The sequence below is a fragment of the Mustela putorius genome, unplaced genomic scaffold, assembly GCF_011764305.1.
Source record: "Mustela putorius furo isolate JIRA1106 unplaced genomic scaffold, ASM1176430v1.1 tig00003858_pilon_pilon_pilon, whole genome shotgun sequence".
NCBI lineage: Eukaryota > Metazoa > Chordata > Mammalia > Carnivora > Mustelidae > Mustela > Mustela putorius.
In genome coordinates, this window is record NW_025422010.1 from 20,393,733 (window position 1) to 20,420,656 (window position 26,924).

Genomic DNA, 26,924 nt, shown 5'->3' on the forward strand with positions numbered 1-26,924 from the left:
TGAAGATTTATTCTTTACTTGGTTGCTAAATAGCAGAAAAGAATACCGTATGCCAGATGCCACAGGACTTAAATAGTACCTCAACAGATGTCTCACACAGAGCTGTGGACTGAGTACAGTGAGGGGATGTACCAAAAAAATCAGGCACAGCCTCTCCCTTCCATAAATGCTCTGGGTAATCTAGTAATTTTCCAATTTTCATGGCACAAATGGTAAGAATATGGGAAAACAGTCATTCATGGATGTATTTCTTTTATTAAATACCATCACATGCTCAACCACCTACAATTTTCTGTTTAGATGTTTAATACTTTATATACTGTTGATTAGCATAAAACATTACATGTCAAAATAAATTTGTATGAACATCAAGATTTTAAGTAAAACTGATTCTAGAACCTTTTAAAAGATACTCCAAGAAACATATATTGACCTTTTTTTTTTTTTAAAGATTTTATTTATTTATTTGACAGAGAGAAATCACAAGTAGTCGGAGAGGCAGGCAGAGAGAGAGGGAAGCAGGCTCCCTGCCGAGCAGAGAGCCCGATGCGGGACTCGATCCCAGGACCCTGAGATCATGACCTGAGCCGAAGGCAGCGGCTTAACCCACTGAACCACCCAGGCGCCCCCATATATTGACTTTTAAGAACCCATTATTAAGAGTGTGTCAAATTCTTTTGTCCAAAACAGAGTCAAAAGTTACCTAATTTCTCTGACAATCTGGTCTGCAAGAATGATTCTGAAATTCACACCAAGTTGTGCAGGAGGTCTGCATGAGAACTGACCGTCTAGTGCTAGGGCTGTGCATCGGGAGCCAGGCAGCACAAGGGGGCATGCTTCACGTATGAGAATGCTTGCATAGTTATTAAAAAAATAAAACCACAAGGCTCCTAGAAAAGTTACCGAGAATCACTGCAAATATATCTTAGCCATTCAGTATTTAGAGGCTGAGTTGTAATGAACAAATGTAAAAACGCTAGTATGTAACCCAATTTGACCTATTATAAGAATTGGACACAATTTTGAAGAAAAATGTCATTTTTTGTACTATAAATATTTTTGAACTCAGGAAAGATGCTAGAAGATCTTATGCAAAAAGCTTAGAGACATATATAAAAAGCTCACAATCTGTCATTTTCATGATAACATGTACAATTTTTAATTGGGTATGTTTTAAAACTATTGGGGAGGGGCGCCTGGGTGGCTCAGTGGGTTAAGCCTCTGCCTTCAGCTCAGGTCATGATCTCAGGGTCCTGGGATGGAGCCCAGCCTCAGGCTCTGCTCAGCAGGGAGCCTGCTTCCCTTCCTCTCTCTCTGCCTGCCTCTCTGCCTGCTTGTGATCTCTGTGTCAACTAAATAAATAAAATCTTTAAAAAAAAAAAACTAATGGGGAAATACTAAACCGAGTACAGATGACCTCCATTGTTCCTATAATATGGAAACAGTCCACACTCATTAGCCGACATTTAAGACAGTCTATAAACTGAATCAGTTTCAGCCAGATTGTTTTCCTGGAAATACTTGTTTTCCTGGAAATACTTGTTTTCCTAGAAATACTCTTTTACTTTACTGCCTCCCAACCTTTTTTAAAGATGCTTCCTCTTCCCTGAATATTGGAAATAATAATTATTCATATTCAGAAGTTTCTCCATATAAAACCTCTTTTGTTCAAGGCCAAATTCAAATGCCGTTCTCTTCGGTTTGGGGTTTTTTTGTTGTTGAAAAAACAGCAATGCCTCCATGTACCTAAGAGACATGATCTAACCTGCATGCAAAGACTTTTTTTTTTTAAGATTTTATTTATTTATTTATTTATTTGTCAGAGAGAGAGAGAGAGAGAGAGATCACAAGTAGGCAGAGAGGCAGGCAGAGGGAGAAGCAGGCTTCCCACTGAGCAGAGAGCCCGATGTGGTACTCAATCCCAGAACCCTGGGATCATGACCTGAGCCGAAGGCAGAGGCTTAACCCACTGAGCTACCCAGGCATCCCCAAAGATGCATTTTAAAAACAGACTTTTACACCTAATCATAATTATATAAATGCCTCAAGAAAATGAGTAATCTCTTCTCCAAACAGGAGAAAAAGATATCTGCATGTAAAAATCAACCAATCTTCTAAAAACTTTTACATAAAACTCTAATTTGAAAAAAAAAAAAAGAGGTCCCTATAGAATAGAAATTTTTGCTGTTCAAATTAAAATAAGTAGCATGAACAATCACCCACTGAACTACTACTACTAAACCATTCTGTCTATATCTATATAATCTGCACTAGCTGCAATGGAGAATATCAAGTTCAAAACGGCATGTGTTAAATGAGCTATAGTAGGAGTTAAATGAAAAAATGTATCAAGGATATTTTAAGATGTAGACAGCAAACATATCATGCATTTAAAAACGTTAAATAATTCAGAGAAAGGAATAATCATTATGGGATGGAGTAATGGGGTAGAGTCTGAAAAGAGCTAAAATTTGAGTTGGATCCTGAACAATATTTTTTTTTTAAGATTTTATTTATTTATTTGACAGAGAGAGATCACAAGCCGGCAGAGAGGCAGGCAGAGAGAGAGGAGGAAGCAGGCTCCCTGCTGAGCAGATAGCCCGATGCGGGGCTCGATCCCAGGACCCTGAGATCATGACCTGAGCCGAAGGCAGCGGCTTAACCCACTGAGCCACCCAGGCGCCCCCTGAACAATATTTTTATTGCTAAATATAATGTGCAATAAAGCAAACAACCTAAAATATCTACAACTATTATTTTCCGATAGTATAGAAACCATCAGTCCTGAGAAGACTGTAGCAGAACTGTCATCCAAGGGAACTCCAGAAAGGCAAGAGGCTCTGTCTGTATCCACCACTGGCTGCATGGCCAACCCATAGTGGGTTCGGTGCTGACTTGTAGAATGTATACACTAACTTGACAAAACAAATTTAGTACTTATTTCCAAGTTCAAAAGAAGGGAGTTATAAATTTAGAAGCTAGATAAGTAGGTCATTCATTGTATGCACTCAAAAGTTACATAGTTGGCCCCTGAACAACATGGAAGGTGGGGCACTGACTGCTTTGCAATTCAAAATCCATACACAGTCCTTGATTCCTCTGAAACTTAACTACTAAGCAAGCGCCTACTGTTGACTGGAAGCCTCACAATAACAAATATTCTAGACAAAAAATGTTAAGAAAATCATAAGAAACAGGAATTACATTCACCGTACTGTGCTGTATTTATTAAAAAAAAAAAAGCCACATATAAGTGGACCCATATAGTTCAAACCCTTGTTGTTCAAGGATCAACTGTATATGTCAAGTTCCCATGGGTGCCGTGCACTGTTAAGGTGCTGAAGACAATTGACAAAACAAATTCTTGCCTTGATGGAGTTTATACGCTAAAAGGAGAAGCAGACTATCAACTACTATGTGTATGTATGTGTGTGTGTGTATATATATATATGTCAACTACTAGCAGACTGATAGCAGACTATCAACTATGTGTACATATATATGTACACATAGTAGTTGATTGTGATACATATTATATATGTATTATATATATACACACAGTAGTTGATATATTTTAAATTTATTATATATATATCAAATTTCATTTATATATCAATAAGTATATTATATATATACATATAAATATATAAATGAAATTTGGTAAATGACAGAGAAAAAACAAAGCAAGGTAGGGAAATAGCAAGTGTCGAGGGGAGTTGCAAGTTTGGACAGGATGGCGTTAGGGTCTGGTCCTGACAGGAACTGGCTGGCAAACTGAAGTGGCACCTGAAAACTTCTTGTAAAAAAGATGACACACAAGGTGGGGTGGAGGGGAGAGATAAGTGAACTAACAGACTGGCAATGCAGGACAGTTGCCACCCTGGAACAGAGAGGCAAAGGAAAGGACAGTGTTGCTAAGGCCAGCAGAAGCTGGAGTCACAGGTGGGGGGCTTTAGCCATGGGCTGTTAGACTCCACACAGCCCAGGTGGAGGGAGGGAGGAAGGAGACGGCCTGCCTGCTCTCACCCTCTCCGCCAGTCCCCTGACAGGGTCTTCCTTTTGCTGAGTCCAATCAGAAATCTGAGCACAAGTAAGCCCCAGTAATGGAGTTTGTAGTCCGTAGCCAGAAGGTTCTCTTTGAGTTAAGATCTGGGCAGGTGAGGATGTGAGTATCCTGGAGAAAAGACTTGCAGGCAGCGAGTCAGCTCAGCCCAGGCTGAGGCAGGAAGAAGTCCAGCCTCTCCAAGAGGCTGCCAGAAGGCCAATGAGGCTGGAAGACGAGCAACCAGGGGTAATTAGGAGATGAGAAGAGGGAAGCCAAATAGAAATGGAAGAGTTTGTGGGTCATTAGAAGGACTTTGTTTTTCATTTTTAGGGAGAGAACCTGGAATCTACCAGATGTTTTGAGCAAAGAACATTATACGCTGGTGTTTTAGAAGGGTCCTTGGGGCAGTGACTGGAGGGGCAAGGGCAGAATGTGAGGGGCCAGTTAGGAGGCTGTTTCAACCCTGTGTGAAAGACAATGATGGTCTGGGCCTCGGTGACAACAGTGAAGGAGGCGGGACGTGTGTTACTCAAAGCTGAGATTTTTGAGCAGAGTTTTAAGTAGGTTAAACAATGTGCTTTTCCTTTTAGATTTTTTTTTTCGTTTAAATAACTGAAATCATTCCAATTTCTTTAGCCAGGGATTCTCCATCTGCATGTAGTAACATGCAATAAACTGTTATCCATTAAAGTTGGCATATAAGGTATAGCCTTTTTAGAAAGTAATTTAGCAATGTAGCAATAGGTACACATATGTTAATATGCTTTCATCCGTTAATTCCACTTCTAAGAATCTTGTGGTAATAAAGTGATGTGATCAAATTTAAGTATACAATACATTATTCATAACAGCTAAAAACTGGTTACTACATACAGGTAAATTTAGGGTTTTATGGAAGAACAGAATACTGGCCTTTAGGAAATCTTCAAAAAGTTGTATTAGTTTGGTTAATTTTCTTTGTGTTTGTAATCCTGCCCTTGATAAAGATAAAATGAGAGAGGTTTTAGCACTGCATTCACTGAACCTTGAAGGATATGTTTGTTGCCATTGCCAGATGCATAAATTTGGGCATTCATCCAAACAGAAATTAGGTTTAAGGAAATAAAGTACTATTTAAATAGAGGATATTTTGGACCAAAATAGAATGAATATAGATGATCCCGGACTTAGAGTGGTTTGACTTAGAATTTTTTGACTGAATGATGCTATGAACACAAAATAAGTTTGGTAGAGACCATATTTCAAATTCTGAATTTTGATCTTTGTCTAGGTCAGCAGTATGCAGTATGATGACATCTCGTGATGTGGGGCAGGAACCACTGCTTCCAGTCAGCCACACCATCACCAGAGTAAACCACTGTTCTGTACTCAAACATTGTTTTCACTTTCAGTATGGGAGTTGATAAATGTCATGTAATTTAACACTTTAATATAAAACTGGCTTTGGGGGCACCTGGGTGGCTCAGCTGGTTAAGCATCAGACTCTTGGTTCTGCCTCAGGTCTTTATCTCAGGGTCATGAGATCAGCCCCACATCCGGCTCTGTGCTCACCATAGAGTCGGCTTGGGATTCTCTCCCTTTCCCTCACCCTCCCACTCTGTTCCTCTCCCCACCCCGCACACTTGTGCTCACAGGAGAGCATATGCTTGTGTGCTCTCCAAAATAAATACAAACATACATACATACATCATACATACATTCATTCTTTTAAAAAAAATTGATTTTTCCCAACTGTTGGCTAATGGATGTGTACAGAGCATGTTTAAGGTAGGCTAGGCTAAGTTATGATGTTCTGTAGGTCAGATATATTAAATACATTTTTGACTTAGGAGATTTTCAATTTACAATGGGCTTATCAGGACATAACCCCATTATTAAGTTGAGGAAGATCTATAAGTATAAATAAACTGAAAAATGTGTTTGTGATTGTGCTCTGACAGTTCTGAAATGACAAAATTTTATTCTAAAATTTCAAACACCCATGAAACTTTTTCTTTTCCCAATAGGAAAAAATTTTATGATAAGAAAAGTACTATTCTAAAATTAATCTAGAAGGAATAATGCAGTATTTTCACAGAATCTGAGATGTAGGAGTTCCTAAAAAGCTTGGATTCCCTTTAGGGATGGAACGCATAGGGTCCCAGAAGGCAGGAAGACCACAGGGGAGGCTGTTGCAGTGACCTGGATTTGACGGGACACCGAGCCAACCTGGTATGGCATAAGTTGGAATAAGACGTTAAGAGAGGAGTCTTCAAGTTCACATAATTTTGTATTACAATGTAAGACAACTAACATAACCACAAGGTCTAGATTTTATCCAGGAACACTGTGGTTCTTCATTTTGAGACATTATTGGCAAACTGTTTAGATGGTATGGAGCAGGATGTGTATTTATCAACTACTATATATGAGCAACAAAACACATGTTGCAAGATTACTCTGCACAATCCCTCGGCATTAAGGTAACACAGTTATCTTCAACTCTAATTCCACTCATGAAATCATCTTAACCCCATTTACTATTTATATAATATGCAAATTTATCTACACCTGCAGAAAATAATGTTTACAGTTGTTTGTGTATAAATCTATTGAATTTCATTGTAGATATATGAAATAGCACTGTCAGAGCATCATCAGACCTCTCAAAGTTTTCTAGAGGGCACTGTCTGAAATAGCTCTTTTGTAATATTGAATATTATGCGTATCTCTAAAAACGCAAATGATGCATACCATCGTTATAAGTGACAGGTCATACGGATAATCTGAACGAAGAGATCTCACTCAAAGTTAAAAAAAAAAACCCAAAACTTAATTTGGTTGTAGTTCTGATGTAATTTCTTTCTTTGTTCCATGTTAAAGGAATTAATCCTTATATTTCATCTAACTCTGGACATTTCCTACATCTTTTAAATGTCATTAGTATCTTTTTACTTTTTTTTTTTAAGATTTTATTTATTTGACAGACAGAGATCACAAGTAGTCAGAGAGACAGGCAGAGAGAGAGGGGGAAGAGGGCTCTCAGCTGAACAGAGAGCCCGATGCAGGACTCAATCCCAGGACCCTGAGATCGTGACCCGAGCCAAAGGCAGAGCCATAACCCACTGAGCCACCCAGGCACCCCAGTATCTCTTCTTACTTTTGATGTTTCTTGAAGATGGTGTTTTAAAAGCTCTTTGATGGTCACAGGTGCGTAACTCTAAGTATATTAAAAACCACTGAAGGGTATACTTCACGTGGATACATTTTAGATTGTGAATTATATCTAATGAAGCTGCTCTTATTTATAAAGTTCACTGAGGATGAAGAGTGCTCAGTAATATTCCAGCCCACAATAATAAAAATGACTTAATGCTATCCTTCTCAAAGCTATTATCATTAATACAAATAAATGTTTATGGAACTGACAAAGGGATGCCCAAGTTTCCATCTGGACAGAGATAAAATATCTGTGTTCAGTTTATTCTAATATTAGCTTTTCTTTGCATTCCCTGGGCATATATAAACTAAACTGAGAAGTCTATAAAGGGAAACTAGTTTGTGATTAAAACTGATGGTTAAACTCATAGACAACTGAATCAATTAAATTTCAGTGAAGTTATTTACAAACCCATCATAGCTGAAATCTAAAGCAATGGTGAGGAGTCTAAAGTATAAGAAACACAGTTTTTAATTTACAAAGTAATACTTTTTTCTAGATATATAATTTTTTATTGGATTTTTGATTTTGTATTATATGTTATTTTGATTTTTGGAATATTTATAGCCGACTCTTGATGATTCATAATCAGTGGAGACTGAAGAAATAAAAAGTTACTACTGAAAGGTAGATTAACCATTAGACACTTAAGGTCATGTAGACATTCATAGAATCATAAAAGACTAAGACCTGAGAACAACCAACCCCTTCATTTACATATGGAGAAACAGGCTCAGAGAAGTTACATGTACTGTTCAAAGTAACAGCTGGTAAGTGGCAGAACAAGAATTCAAACCCAAGATAGTTTAAAATTCAAGTCTTCTGAATTCATAAGTAGGAATCTCATTAGGCAGGCAAAATGAATTTATAAGCCCAAAATGTTAACTTTAAAGAAAAAGCTAAAGAATAAAATATTAATCGACAAACCAAGTCTCCCCCATGAGTAGAAATTTTAAGTAGCTTTTTTAAAACTGTTAAATAGTCTTATCAAACATAATTTTGAATTCAAATCTGAAAATTATCTACATGTATAGCTAACAAAACTACAAAGGAGCAACATCTAGGATAATGGGTTGTGTTAAATAGCAGGTGTTATTTGGTAGTTAGACCCCCCAACCTTTTTTTTTTTTTTTTTTTTTTACCTTTAGCCATGTCACACTCCTTAATCATTTTCAGAAAGGTAGAAATTTCCCTATCTAGTTTCTGTTGGCATGTCTGTGCTTTCTGGGAAAACAAAAACAAAAAGTGAAATTAAAACTTATTAATAAAGGATTTTTAAAGTACATATGCTTTACTGTTTCTTTCAAAACTTTTAGTTCATATGTCAATATACCACAGTAATTAAGATCCATCTTAACAGAGAGAAAAGCATGAAAAAATTTCCTTAGAAATTGAATATTGCATTTAATCAAATACAGATTTAAAAAAATAAATCTTTCTAAATTATAAATATATTCAACATTTGCCATGTACACAATATAAAACTGAACTCACTGTTTCTGAGAACTCATTATTCCATATACATAGGAGTTAGATTTCTCCCAATTAATCCTTTTTGTAGACTTGATTAAATTAATCAGGGAATTATAAAATGCATTCCTTAAGAATATATTTTTTTAAAAAACTAGATGGTAGTAGTATTTAGAAACCACAGCAGATTTTCGTTCAGCCATCTAAGTCCACATAAGCAGACCAGTAAGGACATTTTCTTAGTAAATCAAAGCTTAATATTAGATCCCCAGTGTTTAATGACACAAGTTCCATCCCATCTCAGTAAAGATTTAGAAGTCGAAAATGAAAAGTCAGGTAATCACATTGATTATATTAACAATGTAATTTTTTAAAAAAGATTTTATTTATTTGTCAGAGACAGAGGGAGAGAGAGTGAGCACAGGCAGACAGAGAGGCAGGCAGAGGCAGAGGGAGAAGCAGGCTCCCTGCCGAGCAAGGAGCCCGATGTAGGACTCGATCCCAGGATCCTGGGATCCTGACCTGAGCCAAAGGCAGCTGCTTAACCAACTGAGACACCCAGGCGTCCCTAACAATGTAATTTTGATGTTAGTTTTACTTTCAAGAAGTAGGAAGAATAAGCAAGAAAATTATCATTGTGAAGTCAGTTGGTTAGGGCAATGAAAAATGTCTATTTTGATAACCTTGAGTCTAATATTAGAATCACATTGTTGTAGGCAGACCACTGTTTATCCTTATGAATTCCCCACTTTGTACTCCTAATCCTAACTGGCTCATCACTAAACATTTTTGCTCCTCCTAAATCAGTCCGACATGACAAAGGGCACAGGTAACCAGGCTTTTCTCCTTTTTTGCCTTATAAAATTTTCAGTGCTTATAATGCTCAGCTCAACCACAGCAGGATTATTCATGGTACTACATTAGTGACAGGAAATGTTCTCTTTAAAATCTACATTACTCTGTGTTGAGAGCTCTAACAACATAAAAAATATGATAATAATTTTTTTGTTTTAAGAGGAAAGATACCTAACACTACACAATTTAAAGCATCACAGAAAGGTGTCACTTTTGCGGACACAGCCCATAAATACAGGTTGAAAGTAGAGAAGAGGTTGATCTGAAGGACCTGAAACAGGCATTGCAACCAAATGTATCACTTATGATTTATTAAAAGAAAATTGTCATTTCTACTGTATACATAGTTAATCCTCCTGCCCACATGCAAGCCAATGCAACCATCTTTCCTTTTCCTTTCTATGGTGAAAGTGAGCTGGATGCATAAAAGCAAGTACTTGCCTCATTTCCAATCTGAGAATCTGTAATGAACAGGCTAGTGCTCCTGGGGTAATAAAGACAAGCACATTCTCCATAACATCACCCTCAAATACTTGAGTCCCATTCCTCTTCCCTTAACATATCTACCTGACAGACAGTTACAAAAAAGAGCTTCCCTGATGGAGGATTTACTTGTTTTGATAAAAGGTATGTATTAGGTCAGCTGGAGAAGATCTGATCTCTACACATTCTGCTTTATAATTAGGTTGGTGTGGTTTTGAAGGTAAAACAAATGGAAAGAGGTTATTAATACAAGTAATATGTTCACATCCTCCAGTTTGCTATAATTTCCCCCTTAGCAGCTACTGGTTATAATAGGTAAACCTAGAAATCTATTTAGAAAGGTTACTGTTCAGGAGTTCTTTGCAAAGCCCAGCATGGTGTCCCATTCTTAACTTCTAAGACATTCACCTTATGTCAGGCATTGTTTTTAGGTTTTTTTTTTTTTATTCTACATAAACAACTCTTAAGCAATGACCTAATGCCCAAGCATGACAGTATTTTAAACCAAAGTTATCTAGGCACAGGTAACTTTCAAGAACAGAGTGGCATCCACAGACTCAGGGCCCAGAGGGCAGGAGGCACCCAGGTGAGCAGCCGAGCACGTTCCCAACGCAGGCCTCCTGCTCCTACTACTGCCCACCCAGATACTGGCTCTTGCGTTTAAGTTGATGTTAAACCACTTTATTATCCCTGGCCTAGAAAAACAGCTCAAATATGTATTATCAAGGGCTCAGCAGGACTGAATGGGGTAGGGGAGAGGTCATAAATTCCAGGCTATTTGCTACAACCCACATTTGGTTAATTAAGAACAGAACCAAGCTGCCTCTACTCAAGCAATTCAAAGGGACAACATAGTGAATGAAGGAAAACAGGTTCCAATGAGCACATACAGTATGATTCCAATTCCACACAATTCTAGAACAGGCAAAAGTGATACCTATAAGGATAGAAAGCAGATCAGTGGTTGCCTGAGATGGAGCTTAAGTGCATTGCCAGGGAAGAGGACCTTAGGGAACTTTCTGAGATGACGAAAATGTCTCTATCTTGAGAGAAGTGGTGGTTACAAAGGGTATACACATTTGTCAGAACATGTCAAACTGAAGACATAAAATGCATTCATTTTATTGTACAGAAACTTTTTAGAGAATATATTATAGAACTCTGATGACATTCCTCTTTGCAGAAAACAGCCAGGACTGTGAGTACTGGTGCACCAAGGCTCACCTCCAAGGCTCCCTACCTCCGGCCAAATCCATCTCCCCTCAATTTAAGTCAATACGTAGCACATTTACACTTCTTGGGACCTGGGGATCATTATGGCCCTGCTCTGTAATCTTCCTAATGTGCTATTTTGCAGTAGATATTTACACAAAATTAAAAAAATTAAATGAAAGGATATATAGAGAGAAAGGCAGTTCTCTCTCAACATATCAGTCCTAGAATCTCTGTTTTCCCCCTTTACTAGCCTCAAAGCAACCACTGTTAATAACTTCTCATCTTGCCAGGGATGACCTAAGCCTACACAAATGTGTGTGTAAGATCCTGCTTCTTCTCCCAAATAGTAGCATAGTAGATACATCATTTTCTACTTTGCCTTTTTCATGTAACCATAAATCTTAGATATATCAATATATATAAATCTGTCTCATTCTTGTGTTGAATGTACCAATATTATATTTATCAGCCCTATGTTGATGTACATTCATCTTCCTGCACATTCATTTTAATAATAGGCATCATTTACCTTTAAATCAGGAAAGTATGATATCACTTTCTCATTTGACTAAAATTTAGCATCTTCCGCTCATTAAATCCTTATAACACTGACTTCAGATCCTACAGAATCAAGATATCATCAACAAATGAAACCCTCACTTTCCTTGTGCCACCCAGAATCTAAGAGCCTATCCCATAGTATGCTCTACAACGATGGAAGCATTCTACACTGTACTGTCCAAAGTGGTAGCCACATGTGACTACTGAGCATGTGAACTGTGTTCAGTTAAAAGGAGCTGAATTTTTAATTCTATGTCTGAATAGCCAAATGTGTCTACTAGCTATCGTACTGGACAGCATTTCTACACCAACACCGTGCTTGAATTTGTCTTCCTATTTTTATATTTGAAATGTTTTCAAGTTGTCATTAAGGAAACAACTATAAGGCCAATATTTCTATGGTTTGTCTTATACTTTTCTCTCTGGAGACCTAACCTCAGGGCAGTGACAGAGAGATAAGCGAAAAGCCATTTTCAATTTTTGGAGGTCCTCGTTTTGGATGGAGATAAGATGAGACCAAAAACATCATATAACCTGGCCACTTTTTTCAGTGTGGATATTTTCCTCCCGATAATGTCTTGTCCAAAACCATGCTGAGGAAATAAGGTTAGTTTTACGCCAATTCAGATGGTTTTAGAGTATTCTAACCCTAGAGTTCTTAATTCCCTTTAGAAAGTCTATAAACATCTAGAATAGGTTTCATTTCACAAATAGGTCCCAGAATATCCTCACAATTTAAGAATCCAATGATCAAAGGCATTCTGGAGCCAGTCTACCACAAGCTACAGTTTAACATACTTCACAGCTCATTTCAGATTTTAACCTATTTTTGGACCAAACTTCAGGAGTTGAGACAGAATCAAGATTCACAGAATTAGCATTCAAATCTGTTGGACAGAAACATGTTTATAACCTACAAAACATGAAAGTGCTAAACACTGCTGTAACTCTCCCCGACTTCAGGTGCTATAAAAATCTAGAAGTTGCAAAAACTTAATGGTTTTAAAGTTAAGAGCATGATATTCAAGTGAATAAAATAAACAGTTGAAGTTGATAACATGAAAAACTGAAAACTATACCAAAGAAACATTTTTTTCAAAAAAACCTTTTTTAATGATATATGAGTTAGTATGCTTTTATTTTACCCATAGCTTCCATTAAAAATGTCTTAAAATTACCATAATCATCCTAGGAAAGATTGGTATGCTTTCTAAGTCCTTCTACGTTTTATCATTTACCTTATTTTGAGGATAAATAGGAAAGGACTTCTTTTCATGGAGGGATTACTGACTAAAAGTTGAAATATTTAGCAGTTTTGGGTTTTTTTTTTTCTCACTTGTTTAACATGATTCTGGCCATAGATATGTAAACTTTATTTACCTGAACAGTTTTAATATTATTTAGATGCTCTGGTGGATGTTATTTTTGCAAAGTTCACAGATCTGAAAATTATGTATATGGTTGTCACTCTATACATTAGGCTTAAAAAAAAAAACCCAAAATACAGAAGTAGCACTGGTAAAGCAAATGTCAATAAATTCTGGGAATGTCTTCAACCAAACATGGAAGAGCTCAAGTTTTTTAATGTTCCATCATAAAATAGGATTTGGGATTGAAAGATCCAAAATCTCTACGTTTACAGGTCCTTAAGTCAATAAAACTCCCTAGGTATTAGCAAACTTAACCCCATTAAAGCTGTTGATAGGGAAACATTCAAATCCTGCAACCACTTCATTTAGTTAGGAAAAAAAAAAAGAGATTGAATTTAGTAGGCAAATTGATATGTTCTGACATAATTATTTAGATTGAAACTCCATTATCCATCAACCTTTTGTAGTTCTAATTCTTCCAAACCTCGTTCCCATTTAAAAGACACAGCCAGAAAACTGATGCCCAGATTTAAAAACAAAAAACAAAGAAACAAAAAAACCTATTTCATTTCAATAACACATACTGGTATTTCTCTATGGCTAAGACTTTGACATCACTTCAGATAAAGGCCTGTCCTTTTATTACTGATGCTTTATCTTACCTCTAATCAATGAAGTTACAGATTACAAGTGGTTTTAAATGAAACTACCAGCCAGGATAGGTATCACTATGGTTGCATTATTTAAACTCTGAAATACGCAGTGAAGTCATAAAGGGCAGCAAGTCAAGCTCTGCATACTCCCCCTACTGGCAGCAGTTTTCAAACAGAATGACAATCTGATTACAGTAATGAAAACGTTTTCACCGAAAAAGATATATTTGGGCATAGGATCCTATCTTTAGAGCATTATCTACAGAGACATTTGACAGTATCATCATAAAAGACACTATAAATAGCATAAAATATTACTGGACAAAGAGCATTGTCAGATTTCTTAATTTCAAAGTCTCACATTTGAAAAAAAAATTCTTGGTGACAGAGTTAGCTATAAAAGTCAGGTTTGGGGGGGCGCCTGGGTGGCTCAGTGGGTTAAAGCCTCTGCCTTCGGCCCAGGTCATGATCGTAGGGTCCTGGGATCGAGCCCCGCATCGGGCTCTCTGCTCTGTGGGGAGCCTGCTTCCTCCTCTCTCTCTCTCTCTCTCTGCCTGCCTCTCTGCCTACTTGTTATCTCTGTCTGTCAAATAAATAAATAGAATCTGTAGAAAAAAAAAATTTAAAAAGTCAGGTTTGGTTTTTCCATTACCTCTAAGGATTCCTTCAAGTCTACAGCTGAAATTGCATCTTCCTCTTCGTCATCACTCAGCTGGTCCTGGGAACAGTAGTGAGTGCTATAAGCAGAATGATCTTCTATTGCTTCCAGCCAGTCCTGAAATAATCCAAGAATTGGAATAAAAGTGAAATGCATTTATACTCAAAAAAGAGATAATATGCCAATGATTTAGAAAGTTAAAATTTATGTGGAGGAAATATTACAGATTCAAAAAGATACACATTATAAAAGCTGAGTAATAGGTGGAAATTTTTTCACTTAAAATTATAGACTTTCCACACTGTTGGATATACTGGACTAATATGGACATATTAGGGACACCTGGGTGGCTCAGTTGGTTAAGCAGCTGCCTTCGGCTCAGGTCATGATCCCGGTGTCCTGGGATCGAGTCCCACATCGGGCTCCTTGCTCGGCAGGGAGCCTGCTTCTCCCTCCGCCTCTGCCTGCCACTCTGTCTGCCTGTGCTTGCTCTCTCCCCCTCTCTCTCTCTGGTAAATAAATAAAATCTTTAAAAAAAAATATGGACATATTAGTCCAGTCCATATTTCTGGACGTATTAGTCCAGAAATAACTAACTTGTAATCAAGTTATAAGAAAGCCAACAATTGCCTTGATGCTTTAGCTTTTACTAACGTTTTTAAAATATCAGTGATTTCACAAAAAGAATATTTTCCCTAAAAATATCTGTGTTACCTCTCTTTTCTTAAAGCATTACTCAAGGTCAAATTTTACCACTTTCTGATATGGTCAGAGATCAGGATTTAGATAATTTAGGGTTCTTTTCAGGGCCAAAGTTAACCACTTTGGAAATAGATTCTTTTAACCCCTTACAAAATTTACAAAAAACAAGACAGTTTCTACAAATATTGCTTTGATCTAAAGGAATATGGAGTGTCCATTAAAAAAACTGCACTATTGGGACGCCTGGGTGGCTCAGTTGGTTAAGCAGCTGCCTTCAGCTCGGGTCATGATCCCTGCGTCCGGGGATCGGGGATCGAGTCCCACATCCGGCTCCTTGCTCGGCAGGGAGCCTGCTTCTCCCTCTGCTTCCGTCTGCCAGTGCTCGCTCTCTCTCTCTCTCTCTCGGACAAATAAATAAATAAAATATTAAAAAAAAAAAAACTGCACTATGAATTTCTGTCACATCAATCCCAATTTGCTTGCTTGTTGCTGTTGTTCAATTTACCACAAAGGAAGGCTGAGGCTATATTGTAATAAATCAGAACACCTAAGCTGAAGCCGGGTTTTGTCACTTGTAAGCTGCGTGACCTTGAGAGAGCACTTCAATCTCACTGGCTTCAGTTTCTACACCTATAAATTAAGAGACAGACTATATAATCATTCAGGACTTTTTTCTGAAAATGATTCACAAAATCAAATTTTAAAAGAATTATGAACAGAAAATATCTGCAGGTACATGTTGATAAACAAGTTAATACATAAGCCAAATTTCAAGCTTCATATAATCGCCCCAATTAAAACGGTACAGTCAACAAAATTTTAGATATTATTGAATTGATTTTATATTCTTTGTTTTTAAATGTTAAGTTCTATGAAAGATAAATGAATCCATAAAATTACCTCTCTTGACTGTTGAAGACTATTCTTAGGAACCCTGAAGCCATGAATAGTGTCATCAAAGCATTTAATAAAGAAGAGGCAGCTATCAGTGGATTTTACCTTGGATATAAAGAAGTCAGTAAGACAGTATCATTCATGCACATAAAATAGGATATATGTATGTGTGTATGTGTGTGTGTATATATATATATATATATATTAGTATATATAATACATAACAGTATTAACATAACTTAATTATACCCAATTGAACAATATTTAAAATACCAAATGGTAAAACTGGAGGAAAAATTGATGCACTGGGGATATCACATGCATTGCAGCTTATCTTTAATAACATCTGGCTTTCATATTCATAGTTACTCATTTCTATTTGAATAGTCAAAATATAGTCCTAATTGAATAGTCAATTAGGTAAACAGTCCTAATTGAATAGTCAATTAGGTATGAGGTTTTATCCTTTATATTTAATAACTTAGCATGCACTTGGGCTATAAAATTCTTTAAATACAAGAGCCCCAACTTCTTATTCATACCATTCTTTCTGAACTTTTTGTTTGAGCTGAATGTATAAAATATTTGAACTGAGTGTAAAAGAGTAAGTACACATGAAATTGGTAAGGAAGGGGGAAAGGAAAAGAAGATAAAAAATTATGTTTCATTGAAACATATGTTTGGAAAGTGAGGGGATTTAGGAATGGAAAAAGATAGGGGTGCCTAGGTGGCTCAGTCGGTTAAGTGGCTGCCTTTGGCTCAGATCATAATCTTAGGGTCCTGAGATTAAGCCCCTTCTCTGTGGGGAGTCTGCTTCTCCATCTCCCTCTGGTCCTCTGGTGTTCCCCCTGCATGTGCTCTCTCGCTCACACACTCTCTCTCTAATAAAGTCTTTAAAAAAAAAAAAAAAAAAAAGGAACGGAAAAAGACTTCTACTTCCAGACCCTACAAGAGTACCACCCTCCTCCTTGCAGAAAACAACTATAAAAAGCAACTGCCCAGGATGGGGGTGGGTGCTGGGGGTGCTGCATCAGTTGGGTGTCTGACTCTCAATTTCAGCTTGGGTTGTGATCTTGGGGTTATAAGAGTGAGCTTTGTGCTGGGCATGGCGTCTACTTGAGATTCTTTCTGTCCCTCTGCCCCTCCCCTGCTTATGCACGCTGGAACTCTCTCAAAATGGATAATAAAATATTTAAAAAAAAAAAAAAAAAAAAAAGCAACTGCCTGACGGAAGTGGAGAGTGAACCAAAGTTAACAGACTCAGATAGGGAATGCTCTTGGAGGAAAGGAAATAACTATGCAAATAAGTTCCCACCCCAAGGTTTTTCAGCTGGGACATACAGTCCACAGAGGGACATAAGCAGCATGGGCACACGTGGAAAAATCTACAGTCTGTCTTTGAGAATTAATAAGGAAAACCCAGGGAGGCAGAAATACTAAAGAAAAAACAGAGTTTACAACCTAAACCCAGTCAAGAAAATGACCTGCTAAAACAGTGGAAATAACATTTAACAGAGAAAAATAACAGAACCCAGAATCCCCAGAACTTAGCATTTCATAATATTAAGGATACAATCCAAAATTACCTGATACATGAAGAAGAAAGTGGAACATATGCTCAAAAGAAGTCTAATTAAAGGGAAAATTTTCAGAATGGTTAATAGGGACCCAAATATATACTATTTACACAGACAGAAATAAAGATGTATAGGTTAAAAGGAAATGGGAGAGAAAAAGAGATACTATGCAAACAGTGAGCATAAGGCCTGAGCGCTTATGTAATATTGGGCAAAATGGATTTCAAAAGTAAATATACTACAGGAGATAAAGAGGGCCACCATATAATAATAAAAGGGTCAATTATTCAGAAGACAAGATCATTGGTATGTATGTGCTCAATAACTGAGAAATGAATAATTCCACAAGCATAGTTGGTTATTTTGATATCCCTCTCAGCAACTGATACAATTAGCCAAAAATCAGCAAAACACAGATCTGAACAGTACTATCAACCACCATGACTGGATATTTATAGGACTCTAAACCTAGCAGAAGCAAAATACACATTATTTTTAAATGCATTTACTGGGATAATCCATTCATAGAGCCATTAAGCAAGTCTCAATACATCTGAAAAGACAAATCATATAGGACACATTCAATGACCAAAACGAAATTAAATTATAAGTCAGAAACAGATCATAAACATCCCAATCACTTAGAAGAACACTTGCAATTACTTGAAAATTAAATATTCATTGGTTCAAAGACAAGATTTCTATGAATAGAAATTTTTTTTTGAAGATTTTATTTATTTATTTGACAGAGATCACAACTAGGCAGAGAGGCAGGCAGAGAGAGAAGAGGAAGCAGGCTCTCTGCTAAGCAGAGAGCCCGACTCTGGGGCTCAATCCCAGGACCCTGGGATTATGACCTGAGCCAAAGGCAGAGGTCCCAACCTACTGAGCCACCTAGGTGCCCCTTAATAGAAATTAGACAAGATTTTGAACTACTAATGAAAACATACCAAAATTAGCCGCATGAAACTAAAACGGTTACAAAGATAAAAGTATAGCTTTAAATGGCTATATTAGTAAAGAAAATAGACCTTAATAATCCAACCTTGGACACTGAGAAACTATTAATTAAAACAAATTAAACCTGAAGCATAGAGAAATTTCTTAAAAAGAACAACAACAAAAAAAAAAATCAAAGAAAACAGAAAACAAAAAGTTTCCCAAAAAAATCAAGAACTAGTCTTTGGAGAAAGAATAAAATTGATAAACTGCTAGCCAGGTTAATCTGGGGAAGAAAAAAAAGACACAAATTATTAATATCAAAAAATGAAAGAGAGCACAGCATTACCTATCATACAAACATTAAAAACATAATAAGGGAATATTAGTACCAAAAGGTTTGATAACCTAAGAAAAAGGACAAATTTTTTGAAAGGCAAAAATTACAAACACCAACCCAGGAAGAAATAGAAAATTTGAACTAGCCCTTTAGCAACTTAAGAAATTTGTAATTACAATCCTTTCCTTAAAAAACAACAAAAACCCCCAACTTTTTGGCCCATGAATTATATCAGCATTTAGGAAAGAAATAAACCTAATCTTATAAAAACTTCCAAAAAAACCTGAAAAGAAACATTTTCTAATTCATTACAGGAAACCAGTATTTCTCAGATTCCAAAAACCACACAAAATATATCATATATCATGAAATACAAACCAATATCCATCAGGAACATAGAAGCAAAAACTCTTAACAAAATATTAACAATTTACTAAAATAATAATATATCATGGGCACCTGGGTGGCTCAGTCGGTTAAGCTGTTGCCTTCGGCTCAGGTCATGATCCCAGGGTACTGGGATCGAGTCTCACATCAGGCTCCTTGCTCAGTGGGGAGCCTGCTTCTCTGCCTCTGCCTGGCACTTTGCCTGTTTGTGCGCGCGCTCTCTCTCTCTCTGACAAATAACTAACTAAATAAATCTTTAAAAAATAAATAAATAAAATAAAATATTATGACCAACTGAAATTTATCCCAGCATAATGACTAGTTTATTAACAACCTACGACCTATCAGTGTAATTAATCATATTAATAGAATGAGTAAAACCCTATGATCATTTCAATATGCAAAAAGCATTTAATAAAATTCAACAGATTCTCATGAAAAGGGCTCTCAGGAAATTAGGTAATGAAAATAATTTCCTAAAGCAGATTATGGGCATCTATGAAAAAAAATCTATGTTGTCTGTTTTTTTGCAGACAACATGATTGCGCATGTAGGAGATGCTGAGGAATCTGCAAAAAAGCTACCAAAACTATTAAATGAATTTAGTAAGGCCACAGGACTCAAAACAAATTTATATATAATAGCAACAAAAAACAGAAAATGAGAATTTCAAGCCCATCATGCTAGCTTCAAAAAATAAACACATAAGGACAAATTTAACTAAAAATTATATGACATTATAAAAGGAAATTAAAGAAGATTTCAATAAAGGAGAGACATAATGTTCATAGCTTAGAGGTCTTGGTGGCGTTAAAGTTATAACCCCCCACAAGTAAATCTATATAATTAATGCAATTCCAATCAAAACAACCGTTCCCCAACACTGAAAATTGATGGAAGACATACAACATATTGAAAAGCCATTTATTCAAGAAAAATCTATTGAATCTCTCAGTAAGAACAGTGGATGCTGTTTAAGCCCCAGTCCACTCCATTTCCCCCTCCTCCTTTCTCTGTGGCAAACTATATCATTATGAGGCAGGCTTTAAACACTGGGGCTAACTTTAGAGTAGGGCTCTGAAAAATCCAATTCTACGGCTTTCTTAAAACAATAGCAATCTTGGTAGCAAAGAATCAGGAGAGGCCAAAATCATAGAACATGAGGTCTAAAAATATTCGGCCAGGCAACAAACTGGCAAATGAGCCAGACATTTAAAAAGCTCTCACGAAAATGTTCAAAAACTAAAGTAAATCATAAAGAATTAAAAGAAAGCATAATGACAATAACTCATAAAATAGAAAATATCAATAAAAAGATGCAAGTTATGAAAAAGAACCAAATGGAAATTTGAAAATTCCAAGAACTGAAATGAAAAATTCACTCAAGATAATCTGAGATTGGGAGCGGGGAGGGGGAACACCTGGGTGGCTCAGTCTGTTAAGCTTCTGCCTTCCGTTTAGGTGATGATCCCAGAGTCCTGGGATCAAGCCCCATATTGGGCTCTCAGCTGGTCAGGAAGCCTGCTGCTCCCTCTTCCTCTCCCACTGCTTGTATTTCCTCTCTTGCTGCTTCTCTCTCTGTCAAATAAATAAAGTCTTCAAAAAAGAAAAAAAGATAATCTGAGATGGAAGGGGGAAAAATGCAAGACATTATCACATGTACCAATGGACAAAGTCACAGAAGGAGAGAAAAAAAGCTGAAAAAATATTTAAAGAAATAATGGTTGAAAATTTCCCAAGTTCAATGAAAATATTTGACATTCAAGAAGTTCAATAAACTCAAGTAGGATAAATTCAGAGAGATCTATACCTAGATACATCTTAGTCAAACTACTGACAGCCAAAACCCAGAAAATATTGAAAGTAATGAGAAAAAGGACTCCTCAAACACAGGGGAAGCATAGTAAAATTAACAGCTGACTTTGCATTAAAAATAACGAAGGACAGAGGTAAGGGGATGACATATTCAAAGTGCTGAAAAAAAATTTCTCTCTTTTATAAAACTATTATTCTAAAATGGAGGTAAAATACACTCCCAAATTAAAATAAGACTCAGACAATTCATTACGTATACCTTAAAAAAAAGAGTAAAAAAAAGTTCTTTAGACTAAAATAAAGTGACATCAAACAAGGGGGGGGGAAACAGAAGCTAATTGCATAGATAATTCTAATAGAGTATAGACTTTCTCTTTTCTCAAATAATTTAAAGCAATTCACACAACTGTAAAATTGTATGGATGAGCTTGTAACATACTGAGGTGTAATATATATGACAATAATAGGACAGAGGATAAAGGAAAGAACTGAGCTATCTCAGAGCAAGGAAATGGCCCCATACATGCACCAAAAAAAATAAAGTGTCTGACCATACAAAAAAATTATTGAATCATTTCAAGTGGGTGAACTGTATATGAAGTGAATTATAGTTCAATAAAAACATTTTAATTAGCAACAACCGTGCCACAGATAAACCTCATTGGCTATGATACTGCCACTGGGCAAAGCTCAATAAAAATATTTTAAAAGAAACATGCAAATTGTATAAAGCAATAGATATAACACTGTATCACTGAGTTTTCAAACATGTAGAGTCATGATATATATAACAATAATAAAGACAAAGGAAGGGGTAGGAAGTGGAACTATATTAAAGCACAGTAAGTATGGAATGAAGTAGTAGTTTTTGATGGATTAAGATGCATATTATAATACCCACAGCACCTATTAAGAAATAATTTTAAAATATAGTAAAATACAAACAAAAGAAAATTGCATATGAGACATACGTATCTTATGTAGAAGATGAAAAACAAAACAAATACAGAAACAGCAAAATGGCAGAGAGAAACCCAACTATATTAATAACAACATTAAGTACAAATTCATTAAACACTCTAAGATTTTACTTTTAAAGTAATCCCTATACACAGCATGGAGCTCAAACTCACAACCCCTCGATCAAAAGTCACATGCTCTATTGACTGAGCCAGCCAGGCATCCCTCATTAAACATTCCTATCACAAGGCAGAGATTGTCAAACTGGATAAAAATACCAGATACGAGTGTATGCTCTCAGTAAGAGACTTATTTTAGGATGCCTGCATGGCTCAGTTGGTTGAGTGACTGCCTTCAGCTTAGGCCATGATCCTGGAGTCCTGGGATAGAGTCCCATATTGGGTTCCCTGCTCAGCAGGGGGTCTGTTTCTCCCTCAGACCTTCTCCCTCTCATTCTCTCTCTCAAATAAATATATATTTTTTTAAAAGGCGAGAGAGACTTATTTTAGATTGAGACACATAAATAGGCTGAAAGCAAAAGGATGGAAAAAGATATACAATGCAAACAGTACCTGTATGAGAGCTGGAGTGACTATAGTGATTATTATGGACGGAACTGTGTCCTCCACAAATTCATATGTGGAAACCCCAACCCTCAATGAGACTATTTGTAAATAGGGCCTTTAAAGAGGAAATTAAGATTAAATGAAGTCACAAGAGTGGGGCCCTAATTCAGCAAGACTGGTATCCTTCAAAAGAGGAAGAGAAACCAGGGATGCCTGCCTGCACACAAAGTAAAGCCATGGGAGAGCTGCCAAGAAGGCAGCTATCTGCAACCCAAGGAAAGAGGCCTCAGGAGAAATCTATCCCTCCATGTCAGAGCTGAAATTATAAAATTCATAAAGGAAACATAGGGATAAAGCTTCAAAGCAGTGGACTTGGAAAGGGTTTCTTGGACATGACACAAAAACACAAGTGACAAAAGAAAAAATAGATAAATTCGACTATCAAAATTAAAAACTTCTATGTATCAAAGAGCACTGTCAACAAACAGAGCGTAAAGACAACCCACAGAATGGGAGAAAATATTTGCAAACCATATACTGGTTTATATCCAGAATATACAAAGAACTCCGACAACTCAACACTAACAAAAAAACCAAACCCGCCTGGGTGGCTCAGTGGGTTAAGCCGCTGCCTTCGGCTGGGGTCATGATCTCAGGGTCCTGGGATAGAGTCCTGCGTCGGGCTCTCTGCTCGGCGGGGGGCCTGCTTCCCTTCCTCTTTCTCTGCCTGCCTCTCTGCCTACTTGTGATCTCTCTCTGTCAAATAAATAAAATCTTTGGAAAAAAAAATGGGCAAAGAACTTAAACAGATATTTCTCCAAAGACAATATACGATGCCTAAGAAGCACATGAGAAGATCCTCAACATCCATTCATTACAGAAACCCAAGTCAAACTACAATTAGATACCACCTCAAACTCATTAGGATGCTCAATTTAAAAAAAAAAAAAAAAAGGGAACGAAGTGCTGATGAGGATGTGGAGAAAGAAATTGGAACCCTTGCACACTGTCGGTGTGAACATAAAATGGGCCAGCTGCTATGGAGAACAGCAGGGAAATTCCTCAGAAAGTTAAAAATAGAACTACCAGATCATTCAGCAACTCCACTTCTAGGTCTAGATCCAAAAGCAGGATCTTGAAGAGATTATTTGCACATCCACGTTCACTGCAGCATTATTCACAATCACCAAGAGGTGGAAGCAATTCAAATGCCCACTGACAGATGAATGCATAAATAAATGTGGCCTATACAAACAATGGAATATTATTTAGCCTTTGGGGTAAAAAAAAGAAATCCAGTCACATATTACAGCATAAATGATTCTTGAGGATATCAGACTAAGTGAAGTAAGGCAGTCATAGAAAGACATAAAACTGTATGATTCCACTTAGCAGGAGGATCGAAGTAGTCAAACTCAAAGAAACCAAAAGTTAGAACAATGATTGCAAGGCACTGGGGATAGGGGAAATAGGCAGTTAGTTGCTCAATGGACAGAGTTCCAGTTTTGTAAGAAAAAGTTCCAGAGATGTGTTGCACAACAAAGTAAACACAGTTCAGTTCAGTAGCTTGAACTACAGTAGTTACTGAACTGTACCCTTAAAAATGGTTAAAATAGTGAATTTTATGTTATGTGTTTTACCACAACTAAATTTTTTCAAAAAGGAAAGAAATTCTGACACATGCTGTAACACGGATGAATCTTGAGGTTATAAGTGAAAATAAGCCAGTCACAGAAGGACACATATTGCCTGTATTTACTTATATGAGTACCTAACAAGGTCGAATTCATAGACACAGGAAGTAGAATGGTGGCTGCCGGGGCCTGGGAATAGAAAGAAACAGAACAAGTGACTGAAGAGTACTGAGTTTTAGTTTGGGAAAACAGAGTTCTGGAGATGAATGGTGCTGACGCTGCAAAAAAATACAAATGTACTTAAGGTCACTGAACTGCACAATGAAAAAAATTAAGAAACAGAGTTGAAACACTATCAGAAAAAAAGACCTCAAATCAATATCCTCAGTTTCTACTTTAAGAAACTACAAAGTAGACAGAGTGCTTTAAAGCAGCCACACAAGGGACGCTCAGCAGCTTGTGTTTATACATGACTCATAAAAGTCGGCTTTAAGCACACATGTACAGGAGGAACAAAAGTTATAACACAAGGTGAGGCATAATACAGCAAGGGCTGACCAATCCCACAGAAGTGAAAGAGCAAGAAATTTTAAAAGCGTGGGCAGAGCACCTCCTTGGTTTTTTGATCTAAGGCAGCCAAGAACCAGATAAAGGGCCAAGCTGAGGAAAAAGCTTGGTATTAAGTAGATGGGTCTACAGCAGGGACAGAAAAGAATGGCCAGGATTGCCCTGAAAGAGAAAACAACAAGAGGACACAGGTGAGATGAGAGAAGGACCCTGGCTCTCCGGCCCAATGTGAAAGGAACACAGGGTGGGAGGACTCTGAAGGGGCCGGCTGTGTAAATCGGCTGCACTCCTGGGGAATGGGCCCTGTCTGTGACTCCCCAAGGGGAACACCTGGTCTTCTGGGGGGTGTTCGCCCTGGGAAAGGCAGGTGCTGTGCTCTAAAGAGCAGATGGATTCCCACGATGTGTTGACCACCCTAAAGGATCTGAAGTAGGAAATAAGAAAGTATGTCTAGGCTCCAGTCTTAGACTAATCTCTACAGAGGAGAAACACCTTTTTTCTCCTGGTTGATAAAAATATAAACAGTGAACACAGAGAACCCAAGAATCCCAATTTTGAGGCAGGCTTTAATTTTTAACACCAGAAAAACTTCCGTTATTCCAATTTACCCAGATATAAATACACACATACATGTAGGATATACACACATAGTTATATACACATGTATGTGTGAATATACATACATACACATACAAAAACAAAATGTTAAAGGCACTTTGTGTTTTCAGGTAACTCATCTCCCATCCCACAATATGTGGAAATAAAAATTGATTATATTTTTAAAACAAGAACTTCCACAATTTTTCTTGTTCTCAAATAAAAATGCAAGTGCCTGCTACCCCCAAGATTTTACAAGGCAGCTTATAAAAATAATTTTGGGCATTTACTTGCAAAACTGACTTCATGGTTTGAGCAATAGATGCATGTGTCATCCTACCGTGCATACTGCTTGAGTTAGATGCTTGCATCCCTGGCGATAAATATTACGGACTGCATCAGGCCTTCAAAATAAATTTTAAATTAACAAGACAAAAGGAAAAGAGTTAAGTGAAAACTTTTAATCTCTCAAAATTTAGATAATGAAATTTAATAAGTATCAAGATAATACTTACTGTTTCCTATACCACGAAAGGACTCCATGTTCTAACACTACCCAGAATAATCTCCAGCCAAAAAATCTTGAACTCTAAGGGAAAAATTGGCAATGATTTTCTGAAGTGACTCATCCAGATTCAAATACCTAACTGATAAAAATTAAGTTATGACAGTTCTATCGTAGCCTTTCATCTAGACAGTACTAAAATGAACATTTAAAAAATGATCAAACATGGGGGCATCTGGGTGGCTCAGTTGGTTAAGAGTCTGCATTTGGCTCAGGTCATGATGTCAGGGTCCTGGGATGGAGTCCCACATCGGGCTCTTTGCTCAGTGGGGAGTCTGCTTGTCCTCCTCCCTCTGCTCCTCCCCACACTCACACACACACTCTCTCTCTCAAAAAAAATTAAAGAAAAAAACCGATCGGGGTGCCTGGGTGGCTCAGTTGGTTAAGCGCCTGCCTTTGGCTCATATCATGATCTCAGGGTCCTGGGATCAAGCCCTGCCCTGGGCTCCTGGCTCAGCGGGGAGCCTGCCGCTCCTCCCTCTGCCTGTTACTTCCCCCTGCTTGTGCTCTTACAAATAAACAAAATCTTTAAAAAAATTTTTTTTAATTTTAAAAAGTATCAAATATGAACTAAGGTAGTCAGTGCATTAATGAAAACGTAACACAACAGAGGGACAGGAATAGAAGAAATGCCATACTAATAAGATCAACAATGAACACTCTTTATGGTTCTAACAATATTGTTCAGGAATATTTATAGGAAGATTTTCAGTTGTGGACTTCAAAGACAAAGTCTGGGATGAAATGCTGAATAAAGAGTATTCTGATTTTATATCATATAGACATACTTGAGCATAAATATATAGAGGCAGCACTTGCAAGTGCAAAAAAAAATGCATGCTCTAAAATAGTTAATTCTAGAACATAACTGA

The 26,924-nt window shown here is 37.0% G+C and overlaps 1 protein-coding gene and 1 non-coding gene across 5 annotated transcripts in view; both read right to left on the reverse strand.

Annotated features, from left to right (window-relative positions):
* OSBPL1A (oxysterol binding protein like 1A) overlaps positions 1–26,924 on the reverse strand; it is a 229,517-nt gene that overhangs the window by 130,247 nt on the left and 72,346 nt on the right. For 2 of the 4 annotated variants that reach the window (XM_045065459.1, XM_045065460.1), the window contains 5 exons: positions 26,003–26,076; positions 25,828–25,891; positions 16,112–16,210; positions 14,504–14,626; positions 8,387–8,468 (listed from right to left, as the gene is read on the reverse strand). In XM_045065459.1, the coding sequence (XP_044921394.1) occupies positions 8,387–8,468; positions 14,504–14,626; positions 16,112–16,210; positions 25,828–25,891; positions 26,003–26,076 (442 nt within the window). Of the gene's footprint in view, positions 1–8,386; positions 8,469–14,503; positions 14,627–16,111; positions 16,211–22,695; positions 22,715–25,827; positions 25,892–26,002; positions 26,077–26,924 lie in introns of those variants that run through there. The other 2 variants (XM_045065461.1, XM_045065462.1) reach the window with 2 other exon arrangements.
* On the reverse strand, positions 21,707–21,854 carry LOC123387719. Its single transcript, XR_006602215.1, has one exon. It is a non-coding gene; the product is annotated as a U4 spliceosomal RNA (small nuclear RNA).